A 15797-nucleotide genomic window follows, 5' to 3' on the forward strand; every position below is an offset into this window, starting at 1 on the left:
TGTTCAAGGAAACCATCCCAGATACACTCATGAACTTTTCCTATGAAGGCTACCTTGGCCAATTTGATTTGTCCAATCAATATCAAGATTAAAATTACCCATGATTATTGCTGTTCCTTTCTTGCAAGCATCCATTATTTCTTGATTTATACTCTGTCCAACAGTATGGCTACTGTTAGGGGGCCTATAGACTACACCAACCAGTGACTGCTTCCCCTTATTATCTCTTATCTCCACCCAAACTGATTCTACATAAGAACATAAGAACATAAGAATTAGGAGCGGGAGTAGGCCATATGGCCCCTCGAGCTTGCTCCGCCACTTAATATGATCATGGCTGATCCGATCATGGAATCAGGTCCACTTCCCTGCCCGCTCCCCATAACCTGTTATTCCCTTATCGTTTAAGAAACTGTCTATTTCTGTCTTAAATTTATTCAATGTCCCAGCTTCCACAGCTCACTGAGGCAGCGAATTCCACCGATTTACAACCCTCTGATAAGAAATGTCTCCTCATCTCAGTTTTAAATGGACAGTCCCTTATTCTAAAATTATGCCCTCTTGTTCTAGTCTCCTCCATCAGTGAAAACATCCTCTCTGTATCCACCTTGTCAAGCCCCCTCATAATCTTATACATTCCGATAAGATCACCTCTCATTCTTCTGAATTCCAATGAGTAGAGGCCCAAACTAATCCACCTTTTCTCATAAGTCAACCCCCTCATTTCCGGAATCAACCTAGTGAAACTTCTCTGAACAGCCTCCAAAGCCAGTATATCCGTTTGTAAATATGTAAACCAAAACTGCACGCAGTATTCCAGGTGTGGCCTCACCAATACCCTGTATAACTGTAGCAAGACATCCCTGCTTTTATACTCCATCCCCTTTCCCCTTTGCAATAAAGGCCAAGATTCCATTGGCCTTCCTGATCACTTGCTGTACCTGCATACTAAACTTTTGTGTTTCATGCACAAGTACCCCCAGGTCCCACTGTACTGCAGCACTTTGCAATCTTTCTCCATTTAAATAATAATTTGCTCGTTGATTTTTTCTGCCAAAGTGCATGACCTCACACTTTCCAACATTATAGTCCATCTGCCAAATTTTTGCCCACTCACTTAGCCTGTCTATGTCCTTTGGCAGATTTTTTGTGTTCTCCTCACACATTGTTTTTCCTCCCATCTTTGTATCATCAGCAAACTTGGCTACGTTATACTCGGTCCCTTCTTCCAAGTCGTTAATATAGATTGTAAATAGTTGGGGTCCCAGCACTGATCCCTGCGGCACCTCATTAATTACTGATTACCAACCCGAGAATGAACCATTTATCCCGACTCTTTGTTTTCTGTTAGTTAGCCAATCCTCTATCCATGCTAATATATTACCCCCAACCCGGTCAACTTTTATCTTGTGCAGTAACCTTTTACATAGCACCTTGTCAAATGCCTTCTGGAAGTCCAAATACATCACATCCACTGGTTCCCCTTTATTCACCTTGTCCGTTACATCCTCAAAGAATTCCATCAAATTTGTCAAACATGACTTCCCCTTTTTAAATCCATGCTGACTCTGCCTGACTGAATTTTGCTTTTCCAAATGTCCTACTACTGCTTTTTTACTGATGGACTTCAACATTTTCCCAACGACAGATGTTAGGCTAACTAGTCTATAGTTTCCTGCTTTTTGTCTGCCACCTTTTTTAAATAGGGGCGTTACATTTGCAGTTTTCCAATCTGCTGGGTCCTCCCCAGAATCCAGGGAATTTTGGTAAATTACAACCAATGCATCCACTATCCCTGCCACTACCTCTCTGAAGACCCTAGGATGCAAGCCATCAGGTCCAGGGGATTTAGCTGTCTTTAGTCCCATTATCTTACTGAGTACCACCTCCTTAGTGATTGTGATTGTGTTAAGTTCCCCCACCCCCCACCATAGCCCCTTCTAGATCTTCTGAGCCAATATCATTTCTCACTACTGCACTGATGCCATCCTTTATTAACCGAGCTACCCCACCTCCTTTTCCTTTCTGTCTATCCTTCCAAATTGTCAAATACCCCTGAATATTCAGTTCCCAGCCTTAGTCACCTTGCAACCACATGTCTGTAATGGCTATCAGAACATACCCATTTATATCTATTTGTGCTGTCAACTCATCTATCTTGTTACAAATGCTGTATGCATTCAGATAAAGAGCTTTTTAATTTTGTTTTTTTATCAATTTTCCCTGCTTTGATCCCACTTTCTGATACAATCTTATTTTGATATATTCTATCCCTTCCTGTCACACTCTGGTTATCATTTCCCCCATTGCTACCATGCTCTATTGCCTTCTCCTTTCTCTTTGACTTTTTAAATTTCTGCTCACGTGAACCCTCCCCCCACCCCGACACTTTTTGGTTAAAACCCTCTCTACAGCTCTAGTTATTCAATTTGCCAGGACCTTAGCCCCAGCATGGTTCAAGTGAAGCCCGACCCATCGGAATAGCTCCCTCTTACCCCAGTACTGATGGCTGTGCACCTGGAATCAAAACCCATTTCTCCCACATTAGTCTTCAGTCCACACGTTCATTTCTCTGATCTTATTTACCCTATGCCAATTTGCTCGTGGCTCAGATAGTAATCCACAGATTATTACCTTTGTGGTTCTGCTTTTTAATTTAGCCCCTAGCTGCTCATAGTCCTTCAGCAGAACCTCATCAGGCAACATAGCCTTCAGGACTCACATTTATCACATGCCTCCCCTTAAATTTCAATTTAGTTTTAGTCTCTATTTATTCAACCACTCTATTCTTTGAGCAGCCCCATTTTACTGTCGCATAGGAATATATCTATTATATACGTTATCCATCTCCTATTTGAAGATTTTCCATTGCTGATCACGATAATTAAGATGAGGAAGGCTATTTGGTCCATCAAAGTTCATTCATCCAGAATGACCCTAATATCCGCATTGCAGCTTGTAGTTGGTTCTTAAGTGATTCCAGGGGTTTTGCCTCTACTACTCTATCCAGAAATCTATTGCACATGTTGATCTTTCTGCTATCAGACCTAAATTTAATCCTCACAAGTTTGAATCTGTGGCCCCTTCTCCTACTCTTGCAATTTCACCTGTTGTCCTGTTTGCTAACTTTTCTGCCCAGTTAATTTATCGCATTGAACATTGTCCTTATCCAGCCCAGCACCCTTATCTTTAACTCTTCATTATCTTTTCTATTTTTACATTGAGCCTAACAATGTTGTGGTTGTTATTTCCCAATTGTTCGCCTACACGCACATTAGGTGTCCCACTTCATTTCCCAGAGCTAAATCAAGCATAGCTTCTTTCCTTTTTGAACTAGAAACATACTGATCTCAGACGCAGTCCTGAATGAATTCTAGTGTTGGCTGTGGCTCAGTGGGTAGCACACTCACCTCAGAGTCAGAAGATTGTGGGTTCAAGGCCCACTCCAGGGACTTGAGCACATAAATGTAAGCTGACACTCCAGTGCAGTGCTGAGGGAATGCTGCACTGTCAGAGGTGCTATCTTTCAGATGAGGCATTAAACCAAGGCCCTGTCTGACCTCTCAGGTGGATGTAGAAGATCCCATGGCACTATTTTGAATATGAGCTGAGGAATTATCACCGGTGTCCTGGCCAATATTTATCCCTCAATCAACTTAACAAAAACAGCTTATCTGGTCATATTGCTGTTTGTGGAGGCTTGCTGTGTGCAAATTGGCTGCAGCGTTTCCCACATTACAACAGTGACTACACTTCAAAAAGACTGGATACTAGAATATTCATTCATAATTAAATCTGTACACTGCACTACAGAATAGTTAGTAATAGTTTCAATTAATTTTCATCAGCGAAGAAAGCATCAGAACTCAAATCATTCATTATTCTACCCCCATTCTTCCCCAATTCAGTTTTAGAATTGTTAAAATTAGCAACCATAGTTGGGAGACATTGGTTGCTCTTTGTAAGCTATTAGCATGGAGTTTACAAGTTCAAATCAAGATTGTTAAGATCTCTGACTTCATCAGGCAGATCTTCCAGGAATAAGGCTATCTGTTGCCAAAGTTCAAATAAAAATCTCATCTCATTACTCATTTCATTCATCTCTTGAGCATTGCAGTCATGAAGAAGTGCTACAAATTTAGGTCTGCTGTTGATACCTTCGCGGGTTAACTGGGGTCAGCCCTACTCCCATAAGTGGTTTGAGCATCTTACCTTTATGGGATTTGACTCACACTGCCATATATTTACTTGCATGATAGCATAAACCAGCAGTATACTGGTTATTTGTGTTTCTTGCACATGTACATCTAAAGTCTCTCTAAAGTCGATACAACCGACCCTTTGGTGAGACAAGGTTTGATTCAAATCAAAAAGCTGCTTTATTTCACAGCAAGGTGAATCATGATCAGACTTATTTAATTTAATTCTGCAACATATCATTATGTATTAATACTAAATATAGAACACACCACGCTTCCTCACATTGTGAGTCATCTTGCCCGACCTAAACAAAATATCTCCCCAACATTCTAATTTTCACACAGCCTGTCTACCTCGCAACTTTCTGTTTTAATGACCTGCCTGCCTGCTTGCACAGCATTCTATTTAAATAGCCTCCCTGCCTGTGTCTGTCTCTGTGTTTTTTTCCTCACTTTTCACAGCCAGAAAGAAAAGACCAGTGCTTGGGATTAGCAGCTCTCCAAGACAATTAGTGGTTTATCATTTACTGAGACAAACTAATAAATTACTCATTGTCCAAAGTCTATGAAGAAATAACATCAAAACCAGCTCATTACCATCTTAACTGTGCATTGTCTCAGAGCCATTTTTTGGTAACTTGCCAACACAACAGCCAAGAACAACCCATTATTGGACCACGGCCCTCAATCAAATTAGACTAGTAAGCTGTACACACCTACACAAAAGCAAAATACAGCGGATGCTGGAATCTGAAATAAAAACAGAAAATGCTGGAAATCTCAGCAGGTCAGGCAGCATCTGCGGAGAGAAACAGAGTTAACGTTTCGGATCTGAAACCCTTCGTCAGAACTCATCAGAATAAGCTGTACACACCTACTGGGTGCCCTTGTCTTAAAGGGGGTGGGGAGGGAGAACCGGGGGGAGAGGTTAGGGATGGAAAGAAATGTTCCCTCTAAAGCGGCCCCTTTAAGAGGCTGCTCAGGCTATTCAAAATACTGTGCATGTGGGTGTTTTTCATTGGAAAGCCGGCTGCGTGGGATCCCTGAAGCGCTGCGTGGCTGCACGACTGCACTGCCGTGCAGCTTTAAAGAAACATTGGATGGGGGTTAATCGAAACATGGGGAAGGGGGGGAACCCACTTTAATAATTTAACCCTATAAGCCCTGGTATAATTCTGCTGAATCTGTGCTTTATCACATCCAAGGCCAACATATCCTTCCTTAGGTGCGGTGCCCAGCAATGAATGCAGTATTCGAGATGAGATCTGACCAAGGTTCCGTACAATTAAAGCATCACTTCCTCATCTTTGTAACCCAGCCCCATTGAGATAATGGCCAAAATGCCATTGGCCTTTTTGATTATTTTCTGCACCTGTGCACTAGCTTTTACTGATTTATATCGATGGATAAATTGGTGATGCAGTGACACCATTGTATCACTAATACTTCGAGGGAATGAATCCTTCAATTTCTCTTCAATACTTTCTGGTCTCCCCAGACCACATGCTGACTACAGTTGACTTGCTTCAAAACCTCAGTCAATGTTTGGTCTGGACCACTTGCAAGAAGGTGCAAATGAATGATTTATGGATCACTTCCCCTGTATTTTTCCTCCTCCTAAAAAACTGAACCACACAACACATGAGCAATGAAATTGCAAGTGTGTGCTACTTCTACACATTTCACACTGGAACCCATGTGGGTACAGCATATGGAACCTGTGATATTCTCCTGGAACAGGAATTAACATTAATTCTAATATCATTGGTTGCCAAATCACAATTAGATCTCGGTGGCCTCCTGTCCATTGCTTATTTACTAAAGGCTGGGGAAAAGCACCTTATATTTCATATGGCACAATGGATGGCAACACACTCATTCATAAATTGTGACTGAATGACTGAAAAGCACTGACACAAACAAAGGGAAATTAAATAAATGGAGAATCTACATGTACAGTCTTAGAGCAATGACATGGAGTCTGTGATGGTTTGGTCAGTGCACAAGCGATGTGTGGGTGTTTAATATTTCTGTATAATATTCCGACATTTAATTTTATTCAAACATTTCTGTGGTACAATCATTTTACTTCATAGTTTGTGTCTTTTTAAACTGACATCTGACTCCAAAACAATTAGCAAGAAATCCTTGTTCAGTTTTGATGATTAAAATAATCTGTGACAAAATATTTCTTTACATTCATGTTATCAGTGTTCCCCCAGGAACGTGGCCATTGTATAACCCATCCTTACTGTGATCGGGTGTAAGACCAGCCACCACCAGTTAGTTCTTGTTATATATGTGGACTGCTTTTCACAAACTGATCTGTCTGCTTCCAAATACACCCAGCCTCCTTGAGAAAAAGTGCCCATTCCCTCCAGGGAATCCAATTATTGCGATGTTGTTATTACATTAAATTAAACTTCAAGGTAAATTGAAAAGGAATGAATTTGCACGTACTTGCTAAGATATGACCCCTCTCCTGAACGTGGTGACCTGGATTGGTTCCATGAGTACCACCAATCCTTTGGATCATTACCCAAGTGGCCACTGTCTTAGCCTAGATGGCATGTGTTGGTAGGCTATTTGAGTATGCTGAACATCACAGCCAAAACCCACTCCTATCCTCACCCAATGTCCACATCCATGCACTTTCAAGCCTAAGGGCTGGAGCTAGCGTAGCGTCCCATTTAGGGCACTAACTTTTGCAGGAGTGTAAAAGTATCGCCGGGCGAAAAAGATTTACTGCTGATGGGAACTTCCGCTTTAACGCTCCAAGAGGGGAGTGCTAAATCAAGCGCTATCACTTTCCTTAAAGCGTTATAAGGAGTGAGAGGGGCGGTATCGGCAGAACACTACACAATGTTCCGTGCAGCACTGTGCTGTCAGTACAGGCTCCTTCCCTCCTTTAAAGGGAAGGGCCAATGCTGGAGTGATGGAGTTTTCCTGCTGTCTGCGTTGGGCCATGGCACCTGCGCTACATCCATAGCTCCTCCAAGCAATGTAAGGGAATGCACGGCTGAGCAAATGTGCGGTCCAAAAGAAGCAAAGAACACCACACTGGGAAGATAAATACATTTTACCCTACCTGACCATCGCTGCCTTTAATTAGAGCTCTCCAAGCAGCCAGCCGAGGTGACAATGCCTCCTGTAGCAGCAGTTGTTGACGCCCAGCAATGCTGCAGGGGGCGGGAGCAAATATTGCATTCGGGGCGGTAACAAGGTGGCTGCGCACCGGATGACATCACAATCTCTGGGGCGCAAGAGAGAGAGGCGGTAAGTGTTACCACCAGCGCAAAACCACTAGGGAAGTTCACGGATGTTGCTGAATTTGCCACACCCATTCGGTAACCCCTTAGCTCCCCATAACAGCCCCACCCCGCGGGCACTAACAAGAGGCACAAAGCAAGTTCATTTCTTCCCCCTGGACGGTGATGAAAAGCATGAATCCTTCCTCGAATTTTCCCTCCCTGGCCCAGGAGCACCACATCCAATTGTAGCTAGCTATTCGTGCTCCTGCAAGGAACAACTATTTCATTGCAAACCTGAGACTGAACCTGACAGCCACATGTTTAATCCATAATAAGATGCTCTTGAGAGAAGGGAATGTGCAGTCATTCCCCCCATCACACACAACCAGTCTCACTACTCCAGTAAAGATGACATGTAATCAGATTCCTCCACTTCTCCAAAACAGATTGTAACTCCTTGTTGCTTCATGCAATCAGCTACCTCCTGATACTTTATTATACCCCCTACCACACTAAATGGGTGGATGATTTAAATGTTGAATCTGTAGTTGACAGAAATGAGTCAGTAAAAGTATATACTTTCTATTTCCAGTGCAATGTTCTTGTTTTATTTAACATAAAGTCTGAAATAACGCTCCTCTGCATATGTTAAATTACTTCAGACTAGTAGACGGGAAGTAGACTGTATTCGGCAGGAAAGTTTGACAGTAGACGGGGAGACGATCCTGGCATACCGTTAATGATTGTTGTGCTTTTAAACGTGGGATATGCTCATGGACAGACTTAGAAATTAGGTTCTGCAATTCGGCTACCTTTGGAATTGTACAAGGGAAGTGCCTTTGGGAGGACTGATTCTGGGTAAATTGACTCTGGTACATTTTGTAGATACCCCCATTCAGGATATATTAGAAACATGTTCTGCTTGTGGTCCAAACATTGACAAACATGAAAGTCAGCAGCAGATCACTTTTTATTAGCCGTACAAAACTACTGGAGAATATGAAAGCAGTTTCACAAAGATTTAGAATTAAACGTTTAGTCGGCGCCTGCAGATCATAAGTGGACCTTTACTTCAGGGTGCATAATGTTTTTCTCGTACTTTTCTCTGTATGTATACAAGGACACAGCAAAAAAAAATGAAATCAAAAATTAAATTGTTCCGTAAATTTGCTAAATAGTAAAAGGAATGCAACAGTTTCATTTGGATGAGACTGATGTACTTCATTAAGCCACAAGTGCTACTCCAGCAATGAGCCCAGAATATTTAAAATGTGTGGCTTGTTCCATCCCCGAGGTGTCCGTAGTACAGATTTCCATGGTACGCATATCCATCCAATATATGCATATCCCACTTTTAAAAACATATCAATCATTAACGGGATGCCCGGATTGCCTCCCTGTCTACCAGCAAACTTCCCTGCAGAATACAGCAATTCCAACAGATATGGGATATGATGGATGCAGCGCTTGGCTGCACATTAATCCTTTGCTTCATCCCGTTTACTCATTTACTTCTTTATTCGAGATGGAGTGTGTAAATTGAAGAAACTTATCTCCTGTTATCTTTGTTTTTGAATGTAATCCTGAAATAAACTGATACAGATTACAGTATGTAAAGTGCACTGAGACATGACCCCATCAACATTGTGTAATTAGATCAGATACCTACTGCCCTTGATGTGATTTATTCCTCCATCAGCACGTTCTTTTTAATTACATCTGTCTGTGAATTTGCATCTTACTGATACCAAAGTTCATCGTAATTCTTTTTGTAACTGTTTTATTTCAAAGAGGTCCTGAAAGTTGAGGGCTCACTCTTAAAAAAAACGGTTTTGCATTGTGGGGTAAGTGCTTATTATCAGACCCTAGATATGGAACCACTAAGGGCTGTTTTCTCAATCTCACTGAAATATCCTTTGCATTTTTGAAACCTGTAAATGACAAATGCTATAACTGTGGGCCCTTCGACTAAAATCAAGATATTGTACTGCAGAACCCACCCAATAATCCACATTCTTGTGATTATTCCCCCAGTATCCGAAAAGAATAAAGAGATGACCTTTTGGGTTGGTTTTACCTGGCTGAATAACATCGCTGAAAGTAGCTTCAGAAGCTGGGCACAGAGATAGTTGTGGCCCAACTTTACTCTGAAAACATGGGCAGAACCTTATTCTGAATACAATTTCCTTTGAAAGTGTTATGGGTAGAAATTAGAGTCAATGATAGGTTAACATCCATGATCTGAGCTCCTCCGACGGTTCAGTGTAATTATGAAGCATAAAGACTTGAAAGGACCCAGATTCAAAATTTAATAGAATTCTTGCCACTTATTCAGAAAAAAATGCAGATGCAAGCCTGACTTCAGCACCTGAGCACAGAGTTCAGGTCAACACTTACAGTGCAATACTGAAGAAGTGCTGCATTGTCAGAGGTGCTGTCCTTCAGGTGAAAGGTTAAACTGAGATCCTGTCTGCCTGCTTCTGTGATTTAGGTGAGTGTTAAAGGTCGCAAGGCACTTCTCAAAGTAGAACTGGAAATTCACCTGGGGGTATCTTGACCAAATTTCTTCTCTCATTCTTTACCACTTGAAATAGATGAACTGATCATTCGCCCCTTTGCTGTTTATGGGACACTGCTGTTTATGGGACACACAATGGCTGTTGTGTTCACACAGTGATTGCACTTTAAAGTCATGTATTCTGTATGAAGCATTTTGGCATGTCTCTGGGAGACATAATAGAAAGCTATATAATAACAGTTCTTTCATGTGACCTCAGCCAGGATACTACAGTTCACCTCAGACTCCTTTAGCTAAAGAGGAAAAACATCAGCCAGAGTTCCTTCTCCAGATCATTATCTAATAGCTGCTGCTGAAGCTAGATGTGTGTTGAGGAGAAGTTTGGATTCAGTTGTGTTGCCTCAAATGTGGAATAGCCCACTAATACTCATTCTCTGGACTCACATTAACAAAGGCAACTTGGACAAAGTAGTGAAGGTACCAATGCCTTTGGAGACGTGTCCCTGTGTGATTCACCATGCTGTGGATAGGAGTAAAACTGGGGCAAGGCAAGACACATCCCATGGTTTTAACACCATTTGTCCTTTATTACGCTATCCTGACCCTGGGCACTGTTGATGGAAATTATGCTCAAATTCACACATTCTGGCATTGCACAAACAAGGTTAGGGATGGTTTCAATCAGTAATGGATCCCAGTTGCCCAAAGCCTCAAATTTATAATTCTCATCCTCGTGTTTAAATCCCTCTCAGCCTCACCCCTCTCTATCTCTGTAACCTTCCCCATGACAGCATCCGCAAATACACTCCATTCCTCTGACTCCAGCCTCTTAATCATTCCCACAACACACAGCTGTGCCTTCAGCTGCATAGGCCTTATGCTCTGGAATTCCCTCCCTAAACTCATCCACCTCTCTACCTCCCTCTCATCCTTTACGACGCTCCGCTCATCTATGACCAAGATTCCTCCTAATCTCTCTTTCTTTGGCGTGGCATCTATGTTTCCTCTGTGAAGTACCTTTGGCATTTGTCTACATTAATGGAGCGATATAAATGCAAGTTGTTATTGTAATATGCAAACTTTCCAGCCTAACACTGAGCGCTGGAATCTGTGCAGTTCATTCATCCGGAAGAATTGCTTTCCTTGCTACCAGACATCACTAGTCCTACAAGATCTGGAGGTACTTTTAAATTAGCCATCACCTCGCAATCTAATTTCATTATAGCTTTAAATGTATAATCTATATTCCCTCGTCAATTGAAGTTCTTGAATATACAACACTAAATGAGTAATAAAGCATTACCGGATTACTATGGCGTTGGTTCTCTGATGGGTGTTTTACAATATCTGGAGGTATTACCTGAACTCTAAGCCACAGGGTTTTTAAAAGCTGCATGTTAACATTGAATGAAATAGTGTACTTACACTGTCAGGGTAGAGGACAGGCAGGGGCAGTAACAGAAGAGGGATCAAGATAACCAGCAACAGCTTCCGAGCTCTCCAGATGTTCTTCAACATTCCCATAGTGTTTAAACCGCAATCCTTCTGGTATTACTGAATGATGGGCTTTCTCATTGGAGTCGAAGATGGTAGTGGGTGTTGAAGCCTGGTCTCTGAGAGAGATGGGAACCTCCTGGAACTTGGCAGTGCCTGCTCTGGAGTTGGGAAAACTATTCGAAAACACCTGTCCTGTTCCTGATATGCGATTTCCCCCCAATTGCTTCAAGACTTTTTTAAACCAGTAATTCCGCTCCAACTTTCCGCGGATCCCTAGTGTCTAGTGTTTAGTGACAATTCTCAACGCCTTCTTTCCAAATGTTCGCCTTGCTTAGTGGATGCACTTTACGATTTGTTGCTCAATCTAAAGTCAGTGTGCAATGCGTTGATTTCCTCCGTACAGTTTCAGAGTGTCAGTTTCAGTCTCGGTGCCGGGGCAGACGCTGCGGTGCTTTCCCTCTCTGGGACCTCTTTCGTTGTGGGTTCTACCGGTGGCTTTCTTGGGTTGAGTTGAGATGTGCCAGGATAACTGCAGCTCTTTCCCGCGTCTCTTTCTCTGCCTGTCCTTTACCCTGTCCCTGTGCCTCTCTCGACCCCTCAAACTTCTCCCCAGAACTTTTTGCTTTTTCAAAAGTAAAGTTAATTTCAGCCTTGGCATGACCTGCCCACAAGCAGGGAATCCCCGCCAATCAATGCATGACAAACACCTTTTCTTACCAATGAGATAGTAGCGCTTGATTGCAGAGACCCGCCCATTGAAAAATGGGCGTGTGTAACGTTGTTCCAGCTCCTCCAGTGATCGCTAGCGATTTGTACCCAATGACACAGTCCTGAGTTAATACTCCTGCCCATTAACTCTCGGGTCTATCCTAACCCTAAACACAGTGAAGAGCTCAGTGTCACTTCTTCTCGTTTACCTGCTTGAAAAATGTCCTTGATAAATTTAAAGAAACACTTTTGAAAAGGAGCATGATGACTTATTAACTAATGTCCCCATATCATAATACATGTAAGCAAGTTGAACATAATGAAATTCCATTTAAAAAAACTGAAATTTACAGGCAAGCTGCTCATGCACTGGGTGGTCCAGTCCAAAACCCGGTACTAACCCTACACATGTCAATCCCACCATTAAATACATTAAATAAATCACAAACCACAGAATTCAGACAGTAGAATGACCAAGGAAACTGCCTCCCATTTTTCACATATAAAAGATACAATTATGGACTGCCTTCCCCAAAATATTGATAAAGATCCTGGAAGCTCAAGTAATATAAATAAAATGCAATTTACTTATTCACCATGAATCAGTGGCCCTGCTTATATTCATCTTTCCAGGTGAGCTATTCACTATAACCCGGAGATGTATCCTCTCAGGATTCACATGAATCAGAACTTCCCAAATCAACTTACAAGTTTTTAAAAAATGGGAATATTCAAGATAGATTTACTTCTGTTTGACACTATATGGAGCCATTAGTTATTAAGGTTTTCAATGATTTTTCACCAGCTATAAAGAAAGCATCAACAATTAAAAGTGTAAACCTTTCTCTATTTGGTTATCTATCAGCTTTCACCCAGTGTCAGCTCCTTACATGAAAAGTGAAAAGTGAATTAAAAGTAACATGTGCTTGATATTTTAGCTTTTTAATTCACAAGCAGTTCTCCCCAAGTTCAGGAGACATGCCACTAGTAGGCTACTCCCACCCTCCTCCCACAACATGGGAATGGGAATCTTGATGCTGGATAATGACTCCCACCAACCATTCACCAAGAACCAAGTACTAAGCTGAAATAAAACATTATTATAATGGTACTATGCTTTCTAACGGCACAGTTCTTCTAAACTTTGTTTCCATACAGCCTGCTAAAGCCACATTTCAGTTCCTGTTATTGAGTCGTCAAGGAAGATGGCTTATTCTGAGCTAAATCATCTAACATTTTGGCTGAAGGAGGAAAGATAACAGCAGCAAAAATCTTCAAAAATGGACGGAGTAACTAGAGACAGAGGAGGACATCAGGCAAAAGCAACAAACTTCATGGAGCACGCAAATAGCATTATTTCATGTGAATTCAACATACACTAGAACTGTCTACATTGATCAACTTTAGGTTCAGTAGTTCCTGCCTTTTTAAGAGAAGGTGTCAGCTTTGGCCTAGTGGTAGCACTCTCACATATGTGGATTGAAGCACGTCTCCAGAAATTTGAGCATGTAATCTAGGCTGACATTTCAGTGTAGTACTGAGAGAGTACTGCACTGTCAGAGATATCGACTTGTAACTGAAATGTTAAACTGAGGTCCTGGCTGGCTTTTCAAGTGGCTATAAAAGATTCTGTGGCACTATTTAAAGAAGAGCAGCAGAATTGCCTGACCAATATTTATCCCTCAACTCGCACAACTCAAAATAAAAACAGATTATCTAGTCATTTGTTTCATTGCTGTTTGTTGGACATTGCTGTGTGCAAATTTACTGCTGCATTTCGCTACATTACAAAAGTGACTGCACTTCAAAAGCACTTAATTGTCTGTAGAGCACCATGAGATATCCTGACATAGGGAAGGTTCTATATAAATGCAAGTTCTTTCTTTATAGGCAAGTAAGCCAGAACAAAACATCCAATGTTGTGCATGAGCAGTATTTCACCAATACTTTTCCCTTCTAAAAGGTGTTTGTAGATGAAGCCACACCAACAAAGGTTTTTTTTAATTGATCAATAATTTTTGCAAACTTACATTTTTACATGAGCTAGTACATGGGAGAAGGGAGGTCACCTAATCATTGATGAGATAGTTTGCATCATCTAATGATCTCTGCATATATTTATTTTACCACCCCAGTGGGATGGTGCCCAAATCCGTGTGCTCCTCGTGGAACGATATCTAATTTTTTGTGGCCTATGGGACAATATCCAACTCTTATTACTCTACTGTAAAAATGTCCATCCTCAGGGATTGAGTTGGAAATTATCCACTGATTTGTGGTTGAGTGGGAAGTTGTCCAATTCTTGTTGGCTTAACAGGAAAAGTGTTCCTTTCTTCAAGAGTGTCCGATCCTTGGTGTTCTATTATGGAGGAAGGGGTATCCAGTCACTGGAGTTTTTATAGGAAAGTCTCTAACCCTTGTTCTATTTCTTATTCACTTAATCGGGGCATGATGAAAGTTAAACTATGTCCTGCTGCAAATTATGGAGTTGTAGTAGTATTTGGTTTTATTATTTTATGACTTTAAATATATATAGTATATTGTAGGGACGGGCAGTACATGCTGACCTTGCCAGCGACGCCCACATCCCAGGAACGAACAAAAAAAAAACTTGCTGTTTTTGAATTAACTGGGATTACATGGAAGCTGTTTTACTAGACTATAAGCGGAGACTGGAGCCTACAGAAAAGCATACTAGAGGGCTGTGTTCAGAAGAGGATGATCTATAGCATGTTACAATTCCTATGTTATGAACACAGTGCTCATTAACATAGAATGTAAACATCTCCCAGTATTATATGTTTGATTTGGATTGACTGACAATTATCAATTGAAGGGTCTGCTGATGCAGGAACACATTCTGCAAGTTATTTCTATTACTTCAGTTCATCTGATCTGATCATATTTTCCTTGTCACTGTGGTGAAATTAAACTCTGTGCAGGCTGAGGCATGCTCCCCTGAAGAAATATCAGACCATTCAGTGAAAGTATGCAAACAATTGGAATACTTGCTTATTTTGTCTTTTTAGAACATAAGAACATAAGAACATAAGAAATAGGAACAGGAGTAGGCCATACGGCCCCTCGAGCTGCTCCGCCATTTAATGCGATCATGGCGGATCTGATCATGGATTCAGCTCCACCTCCCTGCCCGCTCCTCATAATCCCTTATTCCCTTATCATTTAACAAACAGTCTATTTCTGTCTTAAATTTATTCAATGTCCCAGCTTCCACAGCTCTCTGAGGCAACGAATTCCACAGATCCACAACCCTCTGAGAGAAGAAATTTCTCCTCATCACAGTTTTAAATGGGCGGCCCCTTATTCTAAGATTATGCCCTCTAGTTCTAGTCTCCCCTATCAGTGGAAACATCCTCTCTGCATCCACCTTGTCAAGCCCCCTCATAATCTTATACGTTTCGATAAGATCACCTCTCATTCTCCTGAATTCCAATGCGTAGAGGCCCAACCTACTCAACCTTTCCTCAGAAGACAACCCACTCATCTCCGGAATCAACCTTGTGAACCTTCTCTGAACTGCCTCCAAAGCAAGTATATTCTTTCGTAAATATGTAAACCAAAACTGCACACAGTATTCCAAGGTGTGTACAACTGTAGCAAAAC

The 15797-nt window shown here is 41.5% G+C and overlaps 1 protein-coding gene across 2 annotated transcripts in view; it reads right to left on the minus strand.

Moving 5' to 3' along the window:
• The window catches only part of LOC139280756 (solute carrier family 13 member 4-like), a 124549-nt gene extending 112445 nt beyond the window's left edge, over positions 1-12104 (minus strand). For both annotated transcript variants that reach the window (XM_070900429.1, XM_070900428.1), the window contains exon 1: positions 11394-12104. In XM_070900429.1, the coding sequence (XP_070756530.1) occupies positions 11394-11492 (99 nt within the window). In that variant the 5' untranslated portion in view covers positions 11493-12104. The remainder of the gene's footprint in view (positions 1-11393) is intronic.
• Between the last annotated feature and the right edge of the window lie 3693 nt (positions 12105-15797).

Source organism: Pristiophorus japonicus, chromosome 15, assembly GCF_044704955.1.
Source record: "Pristiophorus japonicus isolate sPriJap1 chromosome 15, sPriJap1.hap1, whole genome shotgun sequence".
In the NCBI taxonomy this organism is placed as follows: Eukaryota; Metazoa; Chordata; class Chondrichthyes; family Pristiophoridae; genus Pristiophorus; species Pristiophorus japonicus.